This window comes from Peromyscus eremicus, chromosome 6 (genome assembly GCF_949786415.1).
Source record: "Peromyscus eremicus chromosome 6, PerEre_H2_v1, whole genome shotgun sequence".
Taxonomy (NCBI): domain Eukaryota; kingdom Metazoa; phylum Chordata; class Mammalia; order Rodentia; family Cricetidae; genus Peromyscus; species Peromyscus eremicus.
The window spans coordinates 22594239-22621935 of record NC_081421.1 but is presented as its reverse complement, the minus strand read 5'-3'; the positions used below and the strand labels follow the sequence as shown (position 1 = coordinate 22621935).

The window sequence follows — 27697 nt, the reverse complement described above, 5'->3', positions numbered from 1 at the left end:
TAGAAAAATTACAGATAGTTGTGTTTCCCAATGTTTATGACCTAAATCTGCTTCAATTGAAACTGTCTATTCAAATCTTTTATGTGACTCTTCTTTGCAGGCTCCACTTCTGCAATTGAGACAAACGTCTCCACTAACATCTACATTAGCTTGATATTGTCTCTGCCTATCAATGGCTTTGTTAAAGGCCTTTTCCCTTGGCATCTCCTTATTAGCTTGCAAGGGGAGGGAGAGCTTCTGGCTTGCAGGGTTTGCTCAACAGACGCAAGGCCAGATGCTGCTCTGCTGGGTATTCTGTTTGATTGGAGTCTAGGGACATGGTCTGACTTTAGAAATATTAATTTCCGTATATGCTGAAAACTTTGCCACCAGCTCTGATGAACTTGGTTCATTCTCCATGTTTGCAGACAAGTGATTGTGCAAATATTTTCCAGATCTGCAAATTCTGAAATGATGTGCTTTGCTCCCAGTTTTGTTTGTTTTCATTATTTTCTATGAAATAAATCCCACTTTCTACTTAGTTTTAAATGTCTCACTCCAATATTGTAAAAAACTATCAATTTATTTCCTATGTAAAATATACATGAACTGCATAAACTATACATTTGTATCTAAGTATGGGCTCCACTGTAAACAAATGTGTCGTTGGTATATATGGCTCCTCATTATATTGGGGGAGTGGTTTCATCCAGGCTAAAAATTACTGAAGGACAGATTAATTTTGTTTATTATTTAACTAAATTACTTTTCTTTTACTGTGATAAAATAGCCTGACAAAAGTGACTTAAGGAAGAAAAGGCTAAGTTTGGCTCATATTTTGACTCTCAATTCAAGAGCTGGTGGCAGCTGGTCACAGTGTACCCACAGTCAAGAGCTGGTGGTAGCTGGTCACAATGTACCCACAGTCAAGAGCTGGTGGCAGCTGGTCACATTGCACCCACAGTCTAGAGCTGGTGGTAGCTGGTCACATTGCACCCACAGTCTAGGGCTGGTGGCAGCTGGTCACAATGCACCCACAGTCTACGACTGGTGGCAGCTGGTCACAATGCACCCACAGTCTAGGACTGGTGGCAGCTGGTAACAATGCACCCACAGTCTAGGGCTGGTGGCAGTTGATCACAATGTACCCACAGTCTAGGGCTGGTGGCAGCTGGTCACATTGCACCCTCAGTCTAGAGTTGGTGGCAACTGGTCACATTGCACCCTCAGTCAAGAGCTGGTGTAACTGGTCACATTGCACCCACAGTCTAGGGCTGGTGGCATCTGGTCACATTGCACCCAGAATGAAGTAGCAGAGGGATTTGCATGAAGCTGCTTAGCCAATATCCTCCTATCCCTTGACATAGTTTGAAGATATCTATCTTAGCATGAATTTTTTACATTTTTGTTTTGACTTAATGTTGTCAAGTATAATTAAGTGTATGGCACACACTTTTATCATTTAATATAGTTATTATATAGCACTTATCCCGAGTCTTTGTTTTATTTTAACGTTCTATTTTTATACAATTTTGACTCTTCCCTCATTTTTGTGATCCTTCTGCCTGTTAAATTTCATGGGCCTATTTGCCTAATTTGTAAGAATTATTTATTCCTTTGTTATAAGAATGTTCCTTGTAAAAAGACACTGCTGGGTTTTATCCATCGTCTTTGGTCCAATTCAAACACCCCTGACTTTAACATATGTTTTCTTTTCGAGTGTATACACTTCACTTTTCCCTGTATTCTACCTAATGTTCATTATGTCTTTTATTTTGTGTTTTCTGAATGGAAGTGTTCATCCAACTGCAGTGACCCCTTGGATATTTTCTGAGCTCTTCTAACTAAAAATACATTAGATTGATAACGATGGTAATGCTAGTTTATATTTGACTAGTCAAACTATTTTTACCTCATATTATCTTGGCTTCATATGACTTATTTAAATTAAGTACTGTTAGAGGAATAGATTTAGGTTAACCTTCTGACCAGTATAGTGGCTTCTATAAATTACTTGGTACATAGACATTTCTTGACATAAACTCTTTTTTTTTTTTTTTTTTTTTTTTTTAGAATTTACTCATACATAGACATTTCTTGACATAAACTCTTTTTTTTTTTTTTTTTTTTTTTAGAATTTACTCATATTCTGGGGCTGGAGGAATTTTCAGCATGTAAGAACAATTGTTGCTCTTGCAGAAGAATGGGGTTTGGTTACTAGTGCAAAACATTTCATAGTCATCCGTGCCTCCAGCTTAAGAGTGGGTGACAGGACCACTCCGAGCTCAGACTACATCCTGGTGTGACAGGTCAGGACAGTGGGCACAGCACTCAACCATGTGCCATGCTCCTCCCAAACACCATTGTTCATCTGTCTTCTTTCAGATTCTGGTCATTTCCCCATATTTCCTTATTAGTTGAAAGGCAGTATTTGTTTTTTATTCTAAAAAGATGTATAATCATGAAAAAATGCAGTACTTCACTCCTTGACATTTTTCTGAAATTAATGAAAAAAACCAAAGTTTAAGAAAAAAATGAATACTCCCAAAATTTCCTAGAATGACCATGATAATAAAATGATGCAAGTCAATCATTTAAACTACAAATTCAATTTGGAAGTAAATTATCATGAAAAATAATTCTCCTTTAAGAATTATTTCTTTTAGTTTTGAAATTATATTTTCCCCTTTCCTTCCCTCCCTTCATGTTCTCCCATATACCCCTCCTTATGCTCTTTCAAACCCATGCCCTCCTTGTCCTTATTTATATCTGTATTAAAATATACAGAATGATCAGATTTCTATGGCACAGCTCTAGGTTGAACATACATGGGAATTATTAATAATAAAACTATTAGGGTGTAATATTTTCAATTCTTTTGAAATATTTTATTGGAAATTTTTTTCATCCATTATATGCTGATCATGCTTCCCTTCCCCCATCCCCTCTTATGTCTTCCCCACCTACCCACTCATTTAAATCAACACCTTCTTTATCTCTCTTTAGAAAACAAACTGGCTAATTAAAAAACAAACAAACAAACAAAAAAACCAAGCAAATAATGATTTTTTAAAAAAAAGAAAAAGCACAAGAACACAAAACCCATAAAAACACTAATTACTAATTGGATACCATAATATATAAGCAAAAAGATCAGTAATATAAAAAATACCCAAACAAAGGAATTAGAGACAAAAATTTTACAAAAATAGTATTAAATTTGTTTTGTGCTGGCCATCTACCCCTAGGCATGCAGCCTATTCTTAAGTGTGGCTAATATACCCCATGAGATGCTCCTGGAGAAAACTATTGTTTGTTTGTTTTTCCCAAGTGGCTCTCATTTACAGATAGCTTCTTGGTTAAGCATGAGAGCCTGTGTCTATTTCTCACTCTCAGCACTGGGACACCATGTGACGTAAACCTGTGTGGGCTGCCACAGTCCCTGTGAGTTTATATGTGTGTCAGGTCAGTCCTGTTTTATTTGGAGGACACTGATAACCTTCAAACATACATGAATTTTATAATGAGCAGTCAACATTTGAACATATATAAGTTACAAAAGGCTTGGAAGCACACATTTCTTTAACAATGTATGCATTTTGTCTTTGTCTGTGAGCAATTCAATTATTTTTTCTTAAATTAAGTAAAGCTTATTGAGTCTGATCAGCCCTTGTTTCCAGGGAACTGCAATTCAATTTCATTTTTAATTGGAACTGAACGTTGTGAATTTCTTAGCCCTGCTAAGCAAGATCTAGTAATAAAGTACCCACTTAATTTATATTAAGTTTCTGGAACTTAGTGTAGAAAATGAGTAGTATAGTTTATATTTAAACATCTCACAATGTTCTGTTTCAGAAGTTTTCATTTACAAACACTGCTGTTTTATAACAAACTACTTTCAATTTCAAATAAACCTGTTATCACAACATGAGCTACCCTTACTCAATTCAAACAAAAAACAATAGAATTCTAATTCCCATTTGATGTACATATTAGTATCTAAAATGTCTACAAATGCATAGAAATGGGAGATATGTTTGCTGAGATATTATTTTTCTTAAATATTCTTATTTTAATGCATTTTATATGTATTCCTATGGGATAGATATTTCTGCTTAAACTGTTCTCATGGCACATTAGGAAGACATATTACCATTTTCCATTGAGATAATCTCACAAGGAAAAAACTGAACCACAAAAGCAGTTGATTTGTTCCATAGCTTGTCAATATTATTTAGCTGTTTCTTGTTGGTTCAAATTTTCTTTAAAAAATGCTATTGAGGTTGTGTCTGTGGCATAATTTTTCTTCACTTCTGTGCTCCTAGAGATTAAAGTGAGTGTGATCTCTACCTCAGATTCTATCTTGCTACAGACCTGGAATCAGAGAAATGGTAGGGATGGCAGGCTTGTGATGGATGGCTCAGTTTGTAGAACAATCTGCTGAAATAATAATTTAGACTGTATCCCTGCATCCTTGTGATAGAAAATCCAGCAGGTTAATTTAACAGCAAATTTTATCATCAAAGGAAAGAATCAGGCTCAAATGGACTTTTGCTCCCTTAGTTTTTAAAATTCCATTTATTATCTGTATGAAAAAAAATTCATTGAAATGCCTGATCCCTTCATTATGAAGGAAATCAGCATACCCCAAAAGTCAAAAGCTTTTTTGGGCCAGGAGAGTTAGTCTACCACTAACATTCAGGAAGTGTGTCCTGCTTGTCAGTTCCTGTCAGATGGAATGGCAGCAGAGGCAACAGGCATAGGCTCTGACTCTTCTTAGCAACTGGTAATCTTTCTAACTAGCAAAAGCAGAAAGGGGCCGGGCGGTGGTGGCGCACGCCTTTAATCCCAGCACTCGGGAGGCAGAGCCAGGCGGATCTCTGTGAGTTCGAGGCCAGCCTGGGCTACCAAGTGAGTTCCAGGAAAGGCACAAAGCTACACAGAGAAACCCTGTCTCGAAAACCCCAAAAAAAAAAAAAAAAAAAAAAAAAAAAAGCAGAAAGGGTAACGTGCAGATTCTTTGTGCTCTGATTCATTTACTTACATAAAGTTCATTTGGAATTTGCAACCTGTAAGAAGTTATGGATAACTTTGTGGCCACATGTATGCGAAACTATTGAAAATGTCCACAAATAATATCCTTTAATTGTTCACATCTTCCTCATCCTAATGCACTAAATTTGAAAGAGGATAAAAACCATTTTTTTTTTGTAATATACTGTTTTAAAATGGAGGAGAATGAAAAGTTACAATTCAAATACTATTTCACTGATTGGCAAGGGAAAAATAAAAAATCATTACACTGGTTTTAAAAGATATAAACTGATGCTCTAAGCAGAAGAATTGTTAGATTTTTTTATTTAATATGGCTTGGAAAAATATTCACATGGTTTGGAAGACCTTAGGATTCGTGATTCTCCTGTTTTCACATGGAATGAGAAGCAGACATGGCCTGGTATGTGTGGGTCATGGTGGAAATGCAGCTCTATATGACCATCTGCTGGAGTGGAGCCTCTGGCATCCACTGCCCTTTCTATCAAAGGCGATCTGGTTCCACCTAGGGATTGGCAAATTCACAGGGTATTTCACAATTCCAATGCCTCATTCAGGCTATTTCATCACACAGTATGCTGTTAAAGAACTTACTCCAAATCAAAGCAAGGCCTTAATGTGGAACAGAACAAGCACTATCTGAATAAAAAGGTATTCAAAGAAACAAGACTATTCCCCACCCATTCTAAATTTGGTGGATCCAAGTTTGGTTGAATTGAATCTGTAGTCACTTCATCCTACAACTAAAAACTTAAATGATAAATCATAGCCCCACACAGATGATCCACACACATCAGTTCAGACAGCGGCTTGTTCCGGGCAGTCTGATATAGCCACAGCCTACAGAGTATTCCTCAGGGTGGGGCACAGACAGGCGAATTAAGGTCACTTGACTCTTCATCTTCTACAGCAGATCAGAACCCAGACGGCTGACTTCTGAAGGCTTGCTGACAGGAATCCACACCGACACTAATAGCTGTAACCTTATGCTGAAGTTGTGATCCACATGAAATCCACAATTAAGTGCAGCAAATCTGAGGTAGTCAACCTTGCAAAGGCTCAGTCTCTGAACATAAAGATGTTTGAAATGACCACTGGCTGCAGGTTTGGTTTTATATGCAGAGCAACTACGGAAACACTGCTGAATCTAATTCACAAATATTTAAGACAATGAAAATACCCTAAATCCAACACACCTCAAGATCAGTTGTGACTCTTGAACTTCCATAGTGCAACAGGGACAGTCACTGGAATCGAGGTCTTTCAGTCAGTCACTGTAAATCCAGAAATCAGACGCTGAATGGCTGTTCTTGGTGGTTAGCTGTGGTCTAGTTATCTTGGAAGGCTTAGCAAAGACCATTGCTTAACTGTACTGTGTGTGGCTGTACTTCTGATTTTCAAGCACAGCATAATGGTTGTCTAGCTGAAGTTTAAGGGCCTGGTTTTTTGAAACCTCCTCCCTACCTCTATTTTTGTGTCTTACTACTTCAAAGCTCTTCTCCATTTCTTTATCCCTAAGAGAAAAGAAATGTAATCAGTACATATTTCTTCTTCACTGGGGAATTTTGAAAGTATTCTTCCTTGAATTAAAAAAAATGGGTTTTATGTGTACATTGGAAGAAAATTGGGGTTTGTTTGAAATTTTAGGTAGTCTGACAATGGAACAACTATATGAGAAGGTTAATGTTGATCAAATTATGCAGTTTATTACTTTTCTTATCCTCATTTTACTATTTAAAAAGTTAGTCAATTTAAGTGCCAGGATAAAAGTTTTAGAAAAACCTGTTAAACCTGTTAAAATGAATCATAGAGAAATTCAAATTCAGAGAGAAGAAATTAATAGTGAAGTTATTTCAAGATTGAATCATAAGATTCCAGAAAGAAAGCCTGTTTTCACACAGTCACCCTTAATTTATCCAGTAACCGTACAGCAGTGGCCTAATCAAATGACTACACAAAACATTTGGGCTCCAATTGAAATGTTAGATTTATGAAGGTTTAAGGAGGCAATAGTATCTTATGGCATGCATTCCCCATATGTAAAGCAAATGTTAAACTCCTGGTCAACATATAATAGGATTCTACCACAGGACTGGCAGGAGCTGGCACAGGCTGTTCTTGAACCCAGTCAAAGGCTCCAGTGGCAAATGTGGTTTAAAGAGGAGACTAAAAACACAGAAAAACAATGGAGGGATAAAGGAATATAAGTCTTCCAGGATCAGCTTATTGGAGAAGGCCAATATGCTTCAGTACAAACACAATGTTTATATGATGTTCAAACTCTAATTCTATGTCAAATGGCAGCCTTGAATGCATGGGGCAGAGTTGAAGAACCAGGAAAAAAACTGAGTCATTTACAAAGGTTATACAAGGCCTAAAAGAATCTTTCACAGATTTTTTTACAAAGACTGGCTTCAGCAGTAAAGAGAATGGTCCTGGATTCAGAAGCTAGTCAGATAATAATTGAATCTTTGGCCTTTGAGAACACGAATGCAGCATGCAAAAGAATAATCAAGCCGTTAAAGGCAAGATCTGCACCCTTGGAAGATTGGATTAGAGACACAGTTAATGTTGAGGCTCATGAACATGATGATATGTGGGTAGGAGAAGCAATTTCAAAAGGTTTGAGAAATGTTAGATGTTTTGGATGTGGAAAGCAAGGACATTTGAAAAGGGACTGTAAACAGGTCATTCCTAGAAACAATGTTTCTTCAAGGAACAATGGCAACAGAATGCCCCTTTCTTCTGGAGTATGCACTACTATATTGAATAAGTATGGTGAGAGCAGACAGCCTTGCCTCGTTTTTTATTTTAGTGGAATCGTTTTGAGTTTCTCTCCATTTAATTTGATGTTGGCTCTTGGCTTGCTTTAAATTGCCTTTATTGTGTTTAGGTATGTTCCCTGTATTACTGATCGCTCCAAGACCTTTATCATGAAGGGGTGTTGGATTAAATGCCTTTCCTGCATCTAGTGAGATGATCATGTGGTTTTTTTTTTTTTCTTTGAATTTGTTTTTATGGTGTATTACATTGATGGACTTTAGTATGTTGAACCACCCTTGCATCCCTGGGATGAAGCCTACTTGATCATGGTGGATAATTGTTTTGATGTGTTCTTGGAGTCTGTTTGCCAGTATTTTATTGAGTATTTTTGCATCAATGTTCATGAGGGAGATTGGTCTGTAGTTCTCTTTCTTTGTTGCATCATTGTTTAGTTTAGGTATCAGGGTAATTGTAGCCTCATAGAAGGAGTTTGGTAATGTTCTTTCTGTTTCTTTTGTGTGGAACAATTTAAAGAGTATTGGTATTAACTCTTCTTTGAAGATCTGGTAGAATTCTACTCTGAAACCATCTGGTCCTGGGCTTTTATTTTGGTTGGGAGACTTTTAATGACTGATTCTATTTCCTTAGGGGTTATTGGACTATTTAAATAGTTTATCTAGTCTTGATTTAACTTAGGTATGTGGTATCTATCCAGAAAATTATCCATTTCTTTTAGATTTTCCAGGTCTGTGGAGTAGAGGTTTTTGAAGTATGATGATTCTCTGGATTTCCTAATTGTCTGTTGTTATGTCCCCCTTTTCTTTTCTGATTTTGTTAATTTGGATGATCTCTCTCTGTCTTTTGGTTAGTTCAGATAAGGGCTTGTCTATCTTGTTGATTTTCTTAAAGAACCAACTCTTTGTTTCATTAATTTTTTGTATTGTTCTCTTTGTTTCTATTTTATTGATTTCAGCTCTCACTTTGATAATTTCCTGGCATCTATTCTTCCTGGGAGACTTTGCTTCTTCTTGTTCTAGAGCTTTCAGATGTGCTGTTAAGTCACTAGTGTGAGACTTCTCCAACTTCTTTATGTGGGCATTTAGTGCTATGAATTTCCCTCTTAGCACTGCTTTCATAGTGTCCCATAAGTTTGGGTATGTGGTGTCTTCATTTTCATTGGTCTCTAGGAAGTCTTTAATTTCTTTCTTATTTCTTAACCCATTGGTGATTCAGTTGAGCATTATTCAGTTTCCATGAGATTGTAGGTTTTCTGTAATTTTTGTTGTTGAAATCTAACTTTAAACCATGATGGTCTCATAGAATGCAGGAGGTTATTCCAATTGTTTTGTATCTGTTGAGATTTGCTTTGTGGCCAAGCATGTGGTCGATTTTAGAGAAGGTTCCATGGGGTGCTGAGAAGAATATATATTCTTTTTTTGTTAGGATGGAATGTTCTGTAGATATCGATTAAGTCCATTTGAGTCATAACATCAGTTAAGTCCTTTATTTCTCTGTTAAGTTTCATTTTGGCAGATCTGTCCAGTGGTGAAAGTGGGGTGTTGAAGTCTCCCACTATTAATGTGTGCGGTTTTATATGTGATTTAAGCTTTAGTAATGTTTCTTTTACATATGTGTTTGGGGCATAAATGTTCAGAATTGAAACTTCGTCTTGGTGGATCTTTCCTGTGATGAGTATGTAATACCCTTCTTGATCACTTTTGATTGATTTTAGTTTGAAGACTATTTTGCTGGATATTAGGATGGCTACACCAGCTTGCTTCTTAACACCATTTGATTGGAAAGTCTTTTCCCAGCCTTTTATTTTTAGGTGTTGTCTATCTTTGAATTTGAGGTGTGTTTCTTGTATGCAGCAGAAAGATGGGTCCTGCTTTCATATCCGTTCTGTAAACCTGTGTCTTTTTATAGGTGAATTAAGTCCATTGATATTATTGACCAGTGATTGTTCATTCCTTTTATTTCTTGGTGGTGATGTGTGTGTACTTCTCTTCGTTGGGGTTTACTGCTGTGGCTTTATCTATTGCCTGTGTTTTTGAGGGTGTATCTGACTTCCTTAGGTTGGAATTTTCCTTCTAGTGCTTTCTGTAGGGCTGGGTTTGTGGATAAGTATTGTTTAAATCTGGCTTTGTCTTGGAATGGCTTGTTCACTCCGTCTATGATGATTGAAAGTTTTGCTGGATATATTATTCTATGCTGGCATCCATGGTCTCTTAGTGTCTGCATTACATCTGTCCAGGTCCTTCTGGCTTTCAAAGTCTCCATTGAGAAATCTGGTGTTATTCTGATGGGTTTGCCTTTATAAGTCACTTGGCCTTTTTCCTTTGCTGCTTTTAATATTCTTTCTTTATTCTGTGTGTTTAATTGTTTAATTATTATGTGGCAAGGGGACTTTTTTGGGGGGGTCTAATCTGTTTGGTGTTCTATAGGCTTCTTGTATTTTCATAGGCATTTCCTTCTTTAAGTTGGGAAAGTTTTCTTCTATGATTTTGTTGAATATATTTTCTGTGCCTTTGAGTTGATATTCTTCTCCTTCCTCTATCCCTATTATTCATAGGTTTGGTCTTTTCATGGTGTCCCAAATTTCTTGGACATTTTGGGTCATGACTTTGTTGGCTTTAGTGTTTTCTTTGACTGATGAATCTATTTCTTCTACCGTATCTTCAATGCCAGAGATCCTCTCTTCCATCTCTTGCATTCTGTTGGTTATACTTGCATCTGAAGTTCCTGTTCGTTTACTCAGATTTTCTATTTCCAGCATTCCCTCTGTTTGTGTCTTTTCCATTTTTTCTATTTCCCTTTTCAGGTCTTGGACTGTTTCCTTCATCTGTTTCATTGCTTTTTCATGATTTTCTTTCAGGGATTTATTGTTTTCTTCTACTTTATTTGTCCTTTCCTCTAATTTTTTATAGCATTCTTCCCATTTTTTGTTTGTTTTTTCTCAGTTTCATTTTTGATTTCTTCTATATTAGTCTCTAGCCTCTTTCTGATGTTATTCATAAGGTTGCTTTCTTCTGCTTCTTCCATTTTGTGATGTTCAGGTCTAGCTGTTGGAGGAGGGCTAGGTTCTGGTGATGCTATATTGCTCTTCATTTTATTATATGCATTACTGCCTTGACGTCTGCCCATCTCCTTGTGGATTCATTCTTGTTCTTATCAGTGCTCTTGGTCCAGAGAGAGCTGACAGATTCAGGAAGCCTCTCTCTGGTCCAAATGGAAGCTCTTGTCCAGATGAGAGCTCAGGGGCAGGATGGGAGCTAGGGGCTGGTTTCTAAGTCTCAGGAAGTGGCTGGGGTCTCGGACAGATGGGCATGGGGGCAAGGCATGGAGATTGCAGGGTCTGCCTGTAGTCTTGTAGAAGGGGAACCTTTCCGGTATGTGGGGGATCCTGCCTGATGGCCAGAACCTGGGGCCAAGTTGGGCAGGTCTTCCCCAGAATGCCTGGTGCCCAGGGATGGGATCTAGGGGCAGGCCTCTCTGGGTATGAGCCCAGTCATTCACCTCTTGTCCAGATGGGAGGTCCGGGCTGAAATTGCTTAACAAGAAAAACTGTAACTACAACTATCTAATCTTCAACTCCTTTAGACCCGAGAAGGAAATTATATTACATAGTAAAAGAGGAAGTGCAAACAAGTGACTTCCAAAAAAAATGTGAGTTGACAGAAACAGCCAGCTTCCTGGACCCAAGTGTTTCTCTGCACATTGGGTCATCATTTTTGGCCTACATAAAATAAATAAAAATATTGATTGTTTACTATTACATACATCAAAATATTCAGGAAATATTGGTACATTTAGGAGGCTTATAGCTTCAAATCTTCAGACATGACTACATATCCCCAAATAACTGCAGAAACAAGACAAGGAAAATGAGACCATTCCCAGGATAGATGGTAGGGACAGTAAAGAGAGAAATAGCAGGATACAGGTGATCTGATCAGGGAAATGGTAGAGGGAGCACTTTAGAGCGGGGAAGGTAAGTATAGAAGAAAGGAGAGATTTCCTTCTTATTAGTTACAACGCCCGAATGTCTTCCCATTCCTCCTGCCTTTAAAGTACACATTTAAGTAAGAACATTGTTAAAATATAATCTGAAGAACTAAATGTAAAATTTCTAGTGCTAAATGGAGACCTCTTTATTTTTTCTCTTATTTTTTCTGAACCAGAAAATTATATAATTTTAGATGCACACATGCATGCCAGTCTACAAGCTTAGCTCCTCTCTCCCACTTCCTGTTCCACCCTCTCTCCCACACAAACATAAGCAATAAAAATGGCTGTCGTTAAATTAAGTGCTGCTCTTATAATGCACTCTCTATGCATAGCATTAATACTCCTTTCTGTTTCTTTTAAACATGCTTTGCATTATTTAAAAACTGTCTATATATGGGAGAACAATGGGATGCAGTTGTTAACACCTCCCCACAATATTGGTTCTGAAGGTGGAGCTGCACCAGTAAAGTGTGATGGGCAGGTGCCTTTAGCTTTAGTACTGCATTGAGCACGTTAATAATGATGGCTGAAAGTAACTTCTATTTTTTAAATGGAATTTTTCTATGCAACAAACATTGCAAAAGTTGTCAAAACATGTGCTTATTTTTAAATAATGAAATTTGAGATCATGTTATTACTTTCTCATTATCTATCAGCAAGATGGATATAGGAAGGGAAAGGCACAGAGAGTAAATTTAAGGAAAATATTTCCAGTCTGAAACCTGCTACTAATAACAGAGTGGTCTTGACCTGCTAATCTCTATGCCACATTTGCTTCATTTTTGCAATGCTATAATGAATGCATTTTTGAAACTACAATGTGATAATCCTTTAACATGGGATAAAACATAAAGTCCACTTCCCTTAATCCCTATTATTATTCCTTCCTCCCTTTCTGCTTTTTCTTCAGTTGTGATGATACAAATTGAAAACTTTTGTTTTAGATCTTTGCAGTAAAATTATCTTTCCAATGACTCCAAGGTATCTCCCCTACAAGAAGAAAAATCACTTTTTATTAATGTCACTGGGATTGTTAAAATAACCTTTATGCATCACATATAGCAATTTGAAATCACAAAGTTAAGGTGTAGAGTGATTTCTAAGAAGAATGGAGTGATCATCCTGGGTGCACTTTGTCTGATTGCAATAAATTGTCTTATCTTATAGTCTTTTTCTAGATAACAAAAAGTGAGTTTATTTCTGAAACATAGCAAAGCAAGTAAGGCTCTACAGACCTATTTAGTGTCATCTTTTCAATACAATACACAAGTAAAGGCCAAATGCATGCCTGCCAGTGGGAATAACAATCATAAGAACTTTGGTAATGAAATGTGAGCTGTGAGTTCTTCGGGTAAAAATAGCTGTTTACAAAGTGACTGTATGTTACTTATATCTTTTTTAAGTTTTTCATCTACTAAACCATTTAATTTATGTGTATAAAATGTATTATGAAATATAAGGTTTATGGTATTTTATTTATATCATATAACAATTTATTTTATTATCTGGTGTTTTTGTTTTATTTTTTGTTTTGTTTTATTTGAGACAGGTTTTCACTATGTAGCCTGGCTGGCCTAGAATTCTCTTATGTAGATAGACCATGTTGACCTCAAACTTACAGAGATCTTCCTGTCTCTGCCTCCCTAGTGCTAAGATTAAAGGCATGCACCACCACATCCACTATTTAGTCTTTGGAGACAGAGTCTCATGTAGCCCAAACTGAGTTTTTGCTATGTTATTGAGGGTGTCCTCTGTCTCTACCACTGGCTACTAAATGGTATTAAAGGCATGTATCACTGTACTCAGCTCAGATCCATGTTTTAAAATACTATGGTCAGTTTACAAAATATCTTAGTGCATTCTTTTAACAGCTATTAATCCCCACAATAGAATGTTTATAAAATCTGGGTGGTTTATTTTAACAGTCTAAACAGATAGGCATTCAATTCTCAAAGTACTGACAGAAGTGTCCTAGTAAACAAGTCACAGCAGGAACCATCTGCATTTTGTAAACTCACCCGTTAGCCGATGTCAGTATAAAGGGCGACTACATTACTAAAAGGAAAGCATTGTCTTAGTTGGGATTACTATGGTTGTGATAACAATACCAAAAACAACTTGTGGAGGAAAGGGTTGATTACATGTTATAGTTGTAGTGCATCACCCTTGAAGGTCAGGCAGGAACTTAAGGCAGACACCTGGAGGCAGGAGCTGATGCAGAGGGCATAGAGGAGTGTGGCTTACTGGATCGCTTGCCATAACCTACTCAGCCTGCTTTCTTATAGTACCCAGGACCACCAATCCCAGGAGTGTCACCACCCACAGTGAGCTGGGCCCTTCCATTTCAGTTATCAATCAAGAAAATGCCTGAAAGGCTTTCTCAGAGGTCAATCAAATTCATGTAGTTTCTCAATTGTGATTCCCTCTTCCTAAATGACTCTAGCTTTTATCAAGCTGATATAAAACTAGAAAACATGTACTGCAATAGAAAAATGTCCAGACTTGAATTCGGGAAACTCCTGTTTAATCCTCAACATTACCACGTGGTAGTTTTGGTCCTTTACCAAGCCTTCAATCGTCACAGTTTTAGCAGCTATATAATGAGAATTCACATGAATGATAACAAATGATCTGAATATAAATCAATGAATGACTTGAAATCAGGACCTGGCCCACAGCAGATGTGAAATAAACACATGATGTTCAAGTATCAACCTGGCTCAGATGATGGTAACCACACCTGTGTTTCTGAATCTTGGTCAGAGCTTACCTGATACTTCCTTATTTGGATATGTTCTTTGTTCCTTGGGTTGTTATAAACAACATGCCACAGATTGGGTTATGTAAAGAGTAGAAATTAGTTTTCTCAGAAATTTGCAGACAAAAGTATTCACATGGTTTTAGAATTTTTCTGAGCTTTCTCTTCTTAGCTTTCAGCTTGCTCCCGTTTCCCTATGTCCTCAAGGCTTTCTAATGTCCCTATCTTCTAATGATTGATGTGTGTGTGTGTGTGTGTGTGTGTGTGTGTGTGTGTGTGTATGACTGTGTATGATATGTGCACATGTGTGCAATTGTGTGTGTGTGACTGTCTACTGTATATGCATGTGTTCAGGTGCCTGTATGTGTGTGTGCAGGTACCTGTGCATGCATTTGTCTGTGTATGTTTGTGTATGTGTATGGGTTGGTACCCAGGTAGGAGTGTGTACCTGTTGAGGCAAAGGAACAAGAACACGTTATTCCTGGGGTATGATCCCTTAGGTATTTTGAGGAAGTTGCCTACATGACCTAAGGCTCTCCTGGCTAATGAGCCTCAGGAATCAAAATGCATCTACTCCCTAGTGCTGGGATTATAAACATATGCCATATGCCACCACACTCAGCTTTTTTCGGTTGGGTTGAGAGGATTGGGTCCTCAGAACTTTGCTGCAAATACTTTGCTAACTATTTAATCTCTCCCACTCCTTCTACATTGTAAGGAAACTGATCCTTTGGGACTAGGGTCCACTCATTTGGCCTGTGTGAATATATGACCTTGCTCAACATTCTATCTCCAATAGTAGTTGCATTTTAAGGTGTGCTAGTGTAAGGATTTGAACATGTGGGTTTTGAGAGAACCCTACTCAGCTGGGAAGAACAAGTCCTCTCTGTTCAACTACAGTCTTTCTATGTTATGCTCATGTTTTCCTATACGAGCCCTCAAAAAGCTATGGTAGCTACAAGGGCCCAGTGCGATTGCTAATGCTGTACCAATGCTGTGAAGGTGTTGAAGGATTAAAAACAAAACCATCATCCTTTGATGCTTGAAATGACTCTGGCATTCTGCAAGTGCCTTGAATTTTGTGCAAGAAAAATCAAAAGTACAAGGCTAGCATGCTTCAATTGGAAAGGATGAGTTGACAGTTCAGGAGGACGGCTGAACACAGCTGCTAAATTGAGTTGATACTTTCTTACTAGATACTATAGTAGTGAGTTATGTAAAGAAAAATAACAACTGGACAATGAAAAAGAACTCAGTTGAAAGCAGGAACAGAAGTATACGAAGGAACAGAAACCAGTGGAGGCTCCTTTTCTCATATTTTGGATTTGAATTTCTTTGTCTGATTTTTCCCTGGGTATCTAAAAATTATATACTCTCTCAGTATCCAGATTCTGTCTGTTCACAGCAATGAATGGAGACCTATGGTGACTACTATTCTTAACAGTATAATTCTTGGGAAGCTTAAAGTCTTGTAACCTATTTGCAACAACCCATTATCTGACCATGGACTGGTACTGCCATTTGTCATTTGATTATTTGGCAATGATTGTATATTGTACACAACAAGAAATGTATAAATGTGGCTCATGATATGATGTATGGGATCAGTAACCTTGAAATGGCCCAATACACTCATGTACAAGACCTTGTCAGGAAGACAAAATTCACAGTGTCAAAGTCTTCTAGGCAAATTACCACCAATCTATGCTCTCTCTTTAATAACAAAATGGAAATCAAAAGAAAATAAAAGTATTTTTAATTTGTATTTTAAAGAATGGTAAAGAGAGAATGTAAAACATTTCATAAAATGTTTTGATTCCTAAAATTTAAAAATAATTTGTCTGAATACTTATAGTCACAGTGTAGCATAGCTGTACATTCCACAACAAAATATGTTGGATGAGCTTCTCAGTCTCATTCTGTGTACCTTAGAACAAAACATTTCTGTAGGATAATTTCAGTATTTACACTACAGATACATATGAAACATTTATTCATTCAATGATTCTTTAGTTGATAAGTACACTAAAACTTTCAACTGTTCAGCAAACAGTAGAAAAGTCATTTTTTTTGCCACTCACTCCACTAGGTACTAAGTAGATAACTGTAAGATATAGGGATCCCTTTTCAAGTTGGTCCAAACTTGTTATTGTTAAAGTTTTCCACAAACACATTTTAATTATTAGAAAAAAAACAAAATAAATATTACTGACACTGTTCATACTTTACAATGTGGCTTTCTGTAATGTGATGGCAGAAATGTAACAGTGAAGATACAATGAAGTTTTGAAAAGATTAACTCATCCTGGTGGATGGATACTCTTAATCGTAAACTGAATACAAGTTAAAATTAACTGACAGACAGGACTCTGAGAATGCCTAGGAAAGATTATTTAGGTTCAGATAACTAAGTTGGAAAGACCAGCTCACTGTTGATGGAACCATCCCCTGGGTTATGATCTCTTCTGCATAACAATGAGAAAATGAGCTGAGCACATGTATTCATCACTGGTCCCTGTCTACCTCTTGATTTTTGATGCCATGTGACCAGCTGCCTCTAGCTCCTAATCTGTTACTTCCCACCATGATAGACTATACCTTCAAACTGTGACTCAAAATAAGCCCTTCTTCCTAATTAGTTTTCATTGAGATATTTAATCACAACAATGTGAAAAGTAACTAAGACATCTGGTACACCAACTTGAATGTGTCTCAGGATGGCTAAGGAACTCCTCAGTGACTAGTCTAACTGCTAACATTAGTCAAAGTTAGGCAAGAACTTTGAAGTAGATGAACTTATGTGTCTCTTTAGAATGCAAGTAACAAGTCAAAGTATTTAGCATTGTCTAAAACAATGGGCTCTTTGTGTTAAAGAAAAGGGTGGAATTATGTGAAAAGAAAGTTGGTTTTATTATTCCTATTTTCATGGAAAGCATATTGTCAGATAGATAGATAGATAGATAGATAGATAGATAGATAGATAGATATTAATTTTGGGGAAAGTTAGTACTTAGCAATGTGGACATCTTGAAAAAACACATTGAATAAATGTATACAGCACCCAACTTCTCTTCTTGAAATAAACTACTGATTGAAGCATCTAGAGTAGAAATATTCCAATGATAAGCATAATTTTGATAGTTGCATTAAAACAGTGATTATTTAGCTTTACATGATTACATAATAAATAGTCTTATGTGTGGCAATAAGCCCCAAAGTTTAGAGTATAAATATTATGAATAAGTTTTGAAAAACAAAATTAGCATTTCACAGTGTAATATCAAATTATATCTGAATGAATTGAAAGGATGCATCTGCTTGCTCACAGATATTTTAATATGTTACAATGATACTATTTTATATTCCCTACATCTTATCTCTAATGGGAGATTAATCCAAAATTAAATATCTGTACAATATATTCTGAGAAATGAATCATAAAACTATTTTAAGAGTATTTTTAATCAGAGCAATTGCATTATTTTTGGAGGATACATTTCTTTTTTTTTTTTGGTTTTTTTTGAGACAGGGTTTCTCTGTGTAGCTTTGCGCCTTTCCTGGGACTCACTTGGTAACCCAGGATGGCCTCGAACTCACAGAGATCCGCCTGGCTCTGCCTCCCGAGTGCTGGGATTAAAGGCGTGCGCCACCACCGCCCGGCTTTGGAGGATACATTTCTGACCAGTAGTTTAAAAGTAAATTTTTTTCGTATTAGGGTTTACTTGTTGCTGACATAGGAACTCAAGTATCATGGAATGGGTTTGAGCTCTATGCATAACTGGGGTGGATCCTGAACTGAATTCTCCTTTACAATCTCTGGGTACTACAATTACAGGCAAGTGCCAAAATACATAGTTTTCAACAAAAATTCGAAGCATGACATCATGTAGTTTATATATATAGTGTTACTTCTGTCCACTGTGGACAATACATACTTGGACAACATACACCATCCCGGTTTGTGAGAGTAGAGTCTCTAACATTTGCACAATAGTAAATTTGCCTAACAGCAGTTCCTGAGAAAATATCCTTGTTGTTAAACAATAGACACCTGTCTAAAACACATTAATTAAGTCTCCATTGACATTTTAAGATCACTGAGTTAGACTACATGGTTTTTCATTTGGACAAGAAAAGATGTTTGTTGAAAATGTAGTTCAATTTGTACATTTTGTAGATGATGAAACCCAGGGGGAGAGAGATCATGTAAGCTATCACATTTCCATGATGTCAAAATGGACGTCAGAATTCAGAAACATCTTTCATAATAAAACTTTCACATTTATTTTGGTTGACATGGATTTTATTTGCAAGCACCGGAAGGCCTTTCAAAGAAAGAGAGAAGTATATGCTAGTCCAGCCGAAAGGAACGTGGATGACCAGGGCCTGCATAGCGTCCCTTCTCTTCTTGTTGTCTATTTCTGTCAGTCACCAGTTTCCTCAAAGTCGGTCTTGTGACTGCTTGGATTCTCCCATCAACAAACCACTTCAGTATGGTTAGCAGCATGAGTGGAACCAAGCAGGAAGCTGTAGTCTCATATTTACCTCCTGGTTTCAGGAGTTATACTACTAATGCAGTCATTATCCAGGGACCAAAATTATCCTAGGTGCAAACGGTGCTGAACAGGGCTAAATCCTCTCACCTGTGACAATGGGGAGTTTTCCTGCCCCCAAAAGAAATGCCACTAGTTCATCTGCTTTCATAGATACAACTCAGAACCATCTGCCCCAGGTGAGTACCACCCACAATGTTCTAGACTCTCTCCCATCAATTATTAATCAAGAAAATATCTCACAGAAATACCCCCAATCTGTGCTGATGTAGTCACTTCTTCAGTTGAGGTTCCCCTTCCTGGGTGTCTCTTGTTGTGTCAAGTTGACTATATATACATATCTCCATTGAGCAATAGGTTTCTTCAACATTTAGGCAAACTAAATCTTAGCATGGTCACAATGCTGTGTCAATGTGCAGAGGACCAGTTTCTGTGTGATTTAGTGTATTCAGTTGTATTAATACATGGCTTTATTTTGGAAATTGCCTCCTCTACTGCCAACTGCATTGGAAATCCACCAATAAATAATTCATGAAATTAAGAGTTACTGTATTAAGCTACGGAATGCAAACTAAAGATGACACTTGAGACCAAATTTAACAACACAGAAGTGTTTGCCACAAGGCCAACAATTGCAAAGGAGGGTAGAAGAGGAAGCCAGTTCACATAAGTGTTATCCTTTAAAAACTCCAGGAAGAAATCTACCTTGAAAAAAGAATATTCAGTTTTTCCCACTGTTTCATTATAGTTAATTAGCTGAAGAAAAATATGATGCTTTATATTTATTATAGAAAGGGTCACTGCCTAGTACACAAAATATGTACAAATGAATGAAAATTGACAATCAGCGCATATTTATGTTTAATAAAGTAAATCTCAAGCAAAAGGCTTAATAAACATTGCAGTCCAGAAAGGTATTATTCTTAATAAACTTGCTTTTCTAAGTACAGGCGGCTGAACCCAGGGCTTTGTATATGTCACTTAAGTGCTGTGTCTCTCAGCTACCTCCTCCGACATAAAGCATGGTCAGAAAATTAAGAAAAGATAAAGAAGAAAGAGATGGGGAGAGAAGAGAGAATGGCAAACAGAGAGAAGGAGAAGGAAGAGGATGAGGAGAAATGGAGGAGGTGACAGAGAAACAGAGACAAAGGGGGACGGGGGACAGAGACTACAGAAAGTCACATGGGGGATGACTGTATTAGCATAGGTATAGTTGTAGTGAGATGATAACTTATTTGCACAAAGTAGGGAATGCAGCTTAGTAAAACTCACTCTATTAGTTAGGGTTTTCTGGAGGAGCAGAACTTATAGAATACACACACACACACACACACACACACACACACACACATTTATTAGAATGGTTTTTAGGCTGTGGTCTGGCTAGTTCAACAATGGCTGCCTACCAACAGAAAGCCCAAGAATCAAGTTGTTGTGTAGTCCGTGAGGCTGGATGTCTCAGCTAGTCCTCAGTGTATGCCAGGATCGATCCTGAAGGTGTAGACTCTAATGCCAGTGAAGGAATGGACTTACCAGCTGCCAGCAAGAAGCAGAACAAGCAGGTAAAGACAGAAAGCTGTTTTCTTCCATGTCCTTTATATAGACTGACACCAGAACATGTGGCCCAGTTTAAAGGTGGATCTTCACACCTCAAAGATCTGGATTAGAAGTGGGTCTTGCCAGGGTTGCAGGTGAAACGGCCCCAAGAATGTGAACTTTGCAGATCTGGCTCCACCACTCATCTGTCATACGGTGGTGGTGAGGGTAAAGGAGAGACAGCCCCTCCTCCTTGCTACCTGTGGCAGTTGAGGGAGCTGGCCTTGAGGTCCTAAGAGTGGGAGAGCTGTCCCTGCCCCACTAGCTGGAGCACTAGGGAGAGCAGCCTCTGCAACTCACCTGGGTAATACAGTAGAGCTGGCCCTGATGGTGTAGGTGTGGGTGAGCTGGCCCTGAGGGCATGAGAACTGGAGAACTGGTCCCACCCCTTGCTCTTTGAAGCATAGGGTGAACTAGCTGGAGCAATGCTGGAGAGCTCACCCTCGTGGTGAGAATGAGGGAGAGCTGGTGGGCTGACCAACCCTGCGACTACCCAGGACCAAAACCCCCAACTTCCTCCCCATTTATGATCTGCTGGAGCACTTGAAGGGGCAAATCCTGAAGATCCAAATTGCAGTCTCTCCATGCCTAAAAGAAACAACAGGAAATTCAAGAGGAGTCCCAGTAAGGGCCCAGTATTAAGGCTGTAGCAGAAACCAGACTCCAAGAACCAGACTAATGACTTTACAAGAATACTTGCAAGTAAAGATGTATGGACTAAAGGATATACTGTGTGACTCACTGTGTCACACTACAGCTTCCATGACAAAATTCTTCTTTTTTTGTCTTTCTAGTTTTCTTTCAGCTTTTGTTTTATGGGGGCAGGTGTTGCAAGGGTAGAGGGCAGATGTGAAGGGACTGGAAAATGAATGGGATTGAGATGCATGATGTGAAAGACAGAAAGAATAAATAAAAAGAAAACTTTAAAAAAAAAAAAGCAAGGTTTCATTCGCCGAGTTGAACCTGTCCTGCTTCAGGGAATTTATTCAGAATTATGTGAGGTCCAGGCCTCACATAGTCAGTCAGCAGAACTCATTCACTAAGCAGCATCTACATGGCTGGCACTGTGATGGAAACCACAGAATACCAATGCCACATTGCATCACTTAATAGAGTATCTCTTGTTTTTAGTTACCACATATTTGTGTGGTTGATATGAAAATGTTGTCTTGAGAAAGGGATCCTTTGTTACTTTGCACAGGATGTGGTCTCCTGGCTCTTTTAGGCTAGTGGTAAGATATGATAATGAGGTGGTCATCATCTGGTGGAGACACAGACTAACACACTCAGTACAGCTGTAAACAAGTACATGAGATAAACAGTGACGGAAACCACAGAGCTAAGGTGAGCACAGGATGGCAGCTAGAAAGAGAGATCAGCTAGAGAGAGAGAGAGAGAGAGAGAGAGAGAGAGAGAGAGAGAGAGAGAGAGAGAGAGAGAGAGAGAAGAGTTAGAAAAGAGTGTTGTGTTGTAGATGGAAAGAAACGCATGTGCAAATGTCCTGCAGAAGGCTTGAACTTGGTGCCAACGGTTCCCCTGTCTGTTTCTTTGTATCTGAGTTGTTGAGAGTTCATGACAGAGAGCAATAGAGCCCAAATCTGTCACCCCAGTATTCATCAGCCAAACTTCCATATAAAATCTTGTTCAAAGAAAAAAAATGCCAAAGTTGGAAGACTATCAGTTTTCTTAGTTGCTTCTTTTCTACCTGGGGAAACTCAGGAGCAGGGTAGAAGGAACTTACACAAATGAAAGATAAATTAATATTGGAATTAAAAAAAAAAAGAAAGAAGTTGATCTCAAATGACTTAATTAAGAAAAAAAATCCCTGCCGGGCGGTGGTGGCTCACGTCTTTAATCCCAGCACTAGGGAGGCAGAGCCAGGCGGATCTCTGTGAATTCGAGGCCAGCCTGGGCTACCAAGTGAGTTCCAGGAGAGGCGCAAAGCTACACAGAGAAACCCTGTCTCTAAAAAACCAAAAAAAAAAAAAAAAATCCCTCACAGATGTGCCCAGACATTTGGGTTTTAGTTAATTTCAGATGTAATCAGGTTGACAACCAAGAGTACCCATCACACTCATAAAAACAAGAATGTTTTGTTCTAAAGCTATGAAAATGCATTCACAAAATATATTTGTACAGAATTTTATCCACATAGGTATTTATTTCAATATAAAATGAAATATTATTTGTAATAAATTGGTTAAATAACAGTTTATATCCTCTTGACATATTATTATTCATATAATATATACAATAGGTATGGAAATTACATAGAACTTATCAACATATATAAATATTTATTATATATTAAGAAATGATGAAAAAACTGTTTAATAATATTAGTCTGTCATCTACATGTGACCTGAGATAGTTATTAATGCAGGCCAACACAAAATGATAGCCTTACTTAAAATATTATGAAATCCTGTTATAGTTTTCATAACTATATTGTGCAGTTCACAAGTAGATATTTTGTAAAGGATCACATCTTGTTGCAGCGCCAAAAATCTGAGCACACTAATCTAAAGTGGTAGTTTTAACTACCTCTGAAATCACTTTAACATAAAGTAATTGTTTTTAGAAGAGAGGTTTATATTTTTCAATATATTCTAAAAAACAAGAATGCCTTGGAGGCATTTCAATATATTCTAAAAAACAAGAATGCCTTGGGGAGGAAGACCTGGGGGGGAGGGGAGAGGAGAGGGGAATCTGTGGATAGTATGTAAAATGAATAGAAAATGTTTTAATAGTTAAAAAAATAAATTAAAAAAAAAACAAGAATGCTCAAAAGCAGCCAGCCCTTCACCATCCTTTTTAAGAACAGCTACCTGAGCTATGAAGGCTTTCAGAGCTCTCCCAGAGGATTTCAGTGGTGAACTTGAGATGCCAACCTTAACTCTGGACCCTTATTCAGATATTCTTTGTTCTTTTCCCCTGTAATCTTTCCCCATCTCCCTTAAGCTTCTTCCTTCTCTCCCGGAAGCTAAGAGGGTGAAACAGAGGCTTCACCTTCTTAGCTTCTGTCTTATCTGAGTGGATTGCTGTAGAAGGCAGTTGGTTTCCTTCTGGGTTCTCAGTGTCAACTATATTCTCATTAAAAAGTACACATCACTGTTCATTATGTCCAAATTATAAAGTATAAAACATTTCTACAAAATGACATTAAAATGCCATACTTATATTTTATATCAGTATTTTCATTTTATTTTCACAAAATATTCTCTTTGTGTGATGGCTGATGTTGGTTGTTAACTTGACACCCCTGGAAGGGAGAGACCTTTAGCTGATTAACTGCTTTCTTCAGATTAGTCTTTGGGCATGTCATGTCTGTCAGCATCTTCCTGATTATGGATTGACATGGGAGTGCACAGACAAGGTTAGAGATGCCACTTTTGGACCAATGGCCATAGGGTGTAGCTGCATGTAAGTCTAAAAGCAAATCAGTAAGCAGAGTTTCTCCATGTTTATGGATCCAGTTTCCGGCCTTTAGTTGCTGCTGTGGCTTCCCTGGATGATGGACTGTAACCTGTAAGTGAAATAAATCCTCCCTTAAGCGGCCATCCTCTGGATCACAGCAGCAAAAAAATAAACAAGGATATATGCACATGTGGTGTGTGTGTGTGTGTGTGTGTGTGTGTGTGTGTGGTGTGGTGTATGTATGTGGTGTATGTATGTGGTGTGTGTGTGTGTATGTGTGCATTGTGTGGTGTGTGTGTGTATGTGTGTGTGGTGTGTGTGTGTATGTATGTGTATGCATGTAGTGTTTGCGTGTGATGTGTGTGTGGTGTGGTGTATGTATGTGGTGTGTGTGTGTGTGGTGTGTGTGTGTGTGTGTGTGTGTGTGTGTGTGTATGTGTGTGATTCCATGCTTTATCTTTTCCAATACCAGTACATACTAAGAAAGAATATCCCAAGTATTTTTGCTGGGCTTTGTTTTGTTTAGGAATAGATGTTATGCCACACCCATGAAATTTTCTTCTTGTAGAAAATGTTATGTGCCAATACTCTTGATTGCCTACTAGAATCCATGATATGCATCCTGTGAACTGTGGTATGGAGAAGCAGCTTGATCCTCACCTTCACAGCAGGCTGTAGTCAGGATCACAGTGACTGCCCTTAGTCCTTTGCACAGTTCAGTAATAACATGAGCAATAATCAGAAAGTAAAGTATAAGTGCTAAGTCACATCTCTGGATGAGTAGTAACAATCTACAGTCAATATAGGTGTTCATCTTACTCTGTTTTATTGCTTTAATGCCCTCTAATTACTATTATTTCTGATGGAAGACAAATAGAAGCAGCAAATCATGATTATTGTTATTTATATCATATTAAATCATTCTAAGGTGCATAACGAACATAAATCAGTTAAGCAAACAAAAAATCTAGAATATGGGAAAATGTCAAGATCATCTTCCCATTGTAATTATAAATAATTGTGTTTTTTTAAATAACAGCATAAATCTTTCCATCAAACATCTTGAAGGAGGTAACCTGGGGCTGCTTTCAAATATTCCTTGGCAGGATCATACAGAAAAGGACTCTTCAAATGCAGGCCTCTCATGAGGTTGTTCAGAATGCTTTAAGTGCCCGCCCTCCCAGGTGGGGCTGAGCATGTAACATGAGTAATATCAAGGAGGATCTTGGAAAGTTCTTTGCAGTGTCTATTTTCCAAATAGCATGAGAAGAGCTTACCCATTCTACGTTGATAGGACAGGCTTGCCTCTGGAGAAAGTGTATCATCATACTGGGCTGCTTTCTGCTCTGGAGAAGGACAAAAGACTAGGCAGAACAGCATTCATCTAAAAGCAGAACTCTGTTTGTGGGGGATCCTCTGCTTGCCTCATATAAGTAGACAACCCTTGGACAATTAAAAAAGAGAGAGAATGAGAAAGTCTGTAGCAGAGAAAGAAATCATATGTTAACACAGCAAGGGACATTTATATCACACTCTCTTTCCCTAAAGTTCAGAAAACATCATAGAAAGATTATAAAAGCCAAAGGTCAGGGAGGAATGAAAGAGTATCTTCTAAACACATCAGAACCATTGCATTGTGAATCCAGGGCAGCTGGGGTTGCCCAGTGCTACAGTTGCTGACCTGAAACTAAAATCATGTATACATGCGCAGCACTAACTGGACTCAGTAAGTGATATATAATTAAATCAAAACAAAACAAACAAAAAACAAGGATGTGAAGTTGGAAGGAGACTTGGCAGGGAATCAAGAACGAGTTGGAAGGATTGGGGGATATTATTCAAATGTATTGTATGTATATTATTTCCAAAGAATAAGTACAATATGCCATATTTAAAATAAAAATGAAACAAGAAATCCACCCATCTACCACCCACACTGTTTTATATACTAATGGTAATTAGTAGAGAAGGTTTTATTGACTTGATATAAACCTCGACTTACTTAAATCTCAACTGAAGAATTGCCTCCATAAGATTGGCCTATGGACATATCTCTGAGATATTTTCTTAATTGCTAATCAATAAAAGAGGGCCCAGCCCACTGCAGAGGCATTACCATCCTTGGGCAAATGGGTCTGGTCTTTATAAGAAAGGCAACTCAGCAAGCCAGTGGAAGAAAGTGAGCAAACAGTGTTCCTCCACAGCCTTTCTTCAGTTCCTCCCTTTAGGTTACTCTCTTGAGTTCTGGCCCGGAAATCACTTGGTGATGTGGAACTGTAAGAGTATCTTAATTAGAGTTTCTATTGCTGTGAAAAGACACTGTGACCATGGCAACTCTTATAAAAGAACATACAAAACATTTGATTGGGGCTTGCCTATAGTTTCAGAGGTTTCACACTGGGTGGGGTTTGAGCATATATGAAACCTCAAAGCCCACCTCAGCAGTGACACACTTCCTCGAACAAGGCCACACCTACTCCAAAAAAGCCACATCTCCTAAATAGCACCACTCTCTATGAGTTTATGGGGGTCAATTACAGTTAAACTACCACAAAGACAATAAACTCTCCTCCTCAAGTTGCTTTTAGTAGTAATATTTATCAAAATGACAAAAAGCAAAATAGAATAATAGTTCACAGCTCAAATTTTGGAAAACAGAAAATGAAAGTGACTTTATAAAATATTGAAAGAATTGTGAAGTATTTATTTTACCCACGATACGGAAGCAGTGACATGAGAACATCTAATGTGTAAAACACCTTCAACTGTGTTTTCTCCACTTAGATTTCCTTATTGGAAAAGGCTGGCTTTGGAGGTGCTCTTCTCTACACTGATCCTTGTGATATACCAAAGTCTGGAGAGCTTAGCTCTGAGACCTTTATGGTGACACTGAATCCAGGAGGAGACCCTTCTACACCTGGGTACCCCAGTCTTGGTAAGCTCCTTCTTGTAATCCTCATATAGACATGATTTGTAAGTGTATGCTACCTAATTTAGTCAATAGATAATAAAAGAAATAATTCTAAATGCTCCAGTTTTTTTAAGTGAATACTTTATTTATTCAAAAATATGTACAACCAATCTGTTAGAATAAAGCATTTCTAGCAAACTATAATAGGTTGCTATTTCAATAATGTATGCTAATGAAGGACAGCAAACATATGTTATTAGGGATTAGTTTACAAGATAAATTCAATCTGGGATTGGGAGACATTCCATGTAGTTTGGATACACCAACAAACATCTGGGACTCTTGGTTGTCACCGCTTCACTGGGTCTGATACTATAACTGTGAGTCTAGAGTTTAAGGCTATCCAGAGTCTAGTTGAACAGAAGTAGGGGAAAGATGCTGGGAATTATTTATGATGAAATTTCCTTGAATTGGCTCATTTTTGTGAGCTGACAGATACTGTCTTTATCTTAAGCATCCTTTTGTGTTTTGGAAGCTGTGTGTTCAACACAGTGGAGAACATGAGATACAGGTAGGACAACTGTTGCTATGATAGATGTCCACAGTGTTCTTACATTTCTGCCCAGCATATCATTGACGTATAGTCTGTTCATACACTTA

The 27697-nt window shown here is 37.8% G+C and overlaps 1 protein-coding gene across 1 annotated transcript in view; it reads left to right on the top strand.

The window, feature by feature from the left end:
* Nucleotides 1–27697, top strand: part of Naaladl2 (N-acetylated alpha-linked acidic dipeptidase like 2) — an 865055-nt gene that overhangs the window by 339301 nt on the left and 498057 nt on the right. Inside the window, exon 5 of the mRNA XM_059265279.1 lies at nucleotides 26911–27061. Coding sequence (XP_059121262.1) covers nucleotides 26911–27061 — 151 coding nt within the window. The remainder of the gene's footprint in view (nucleotides 1–26910; nucleotides 27062–27697) is intronic.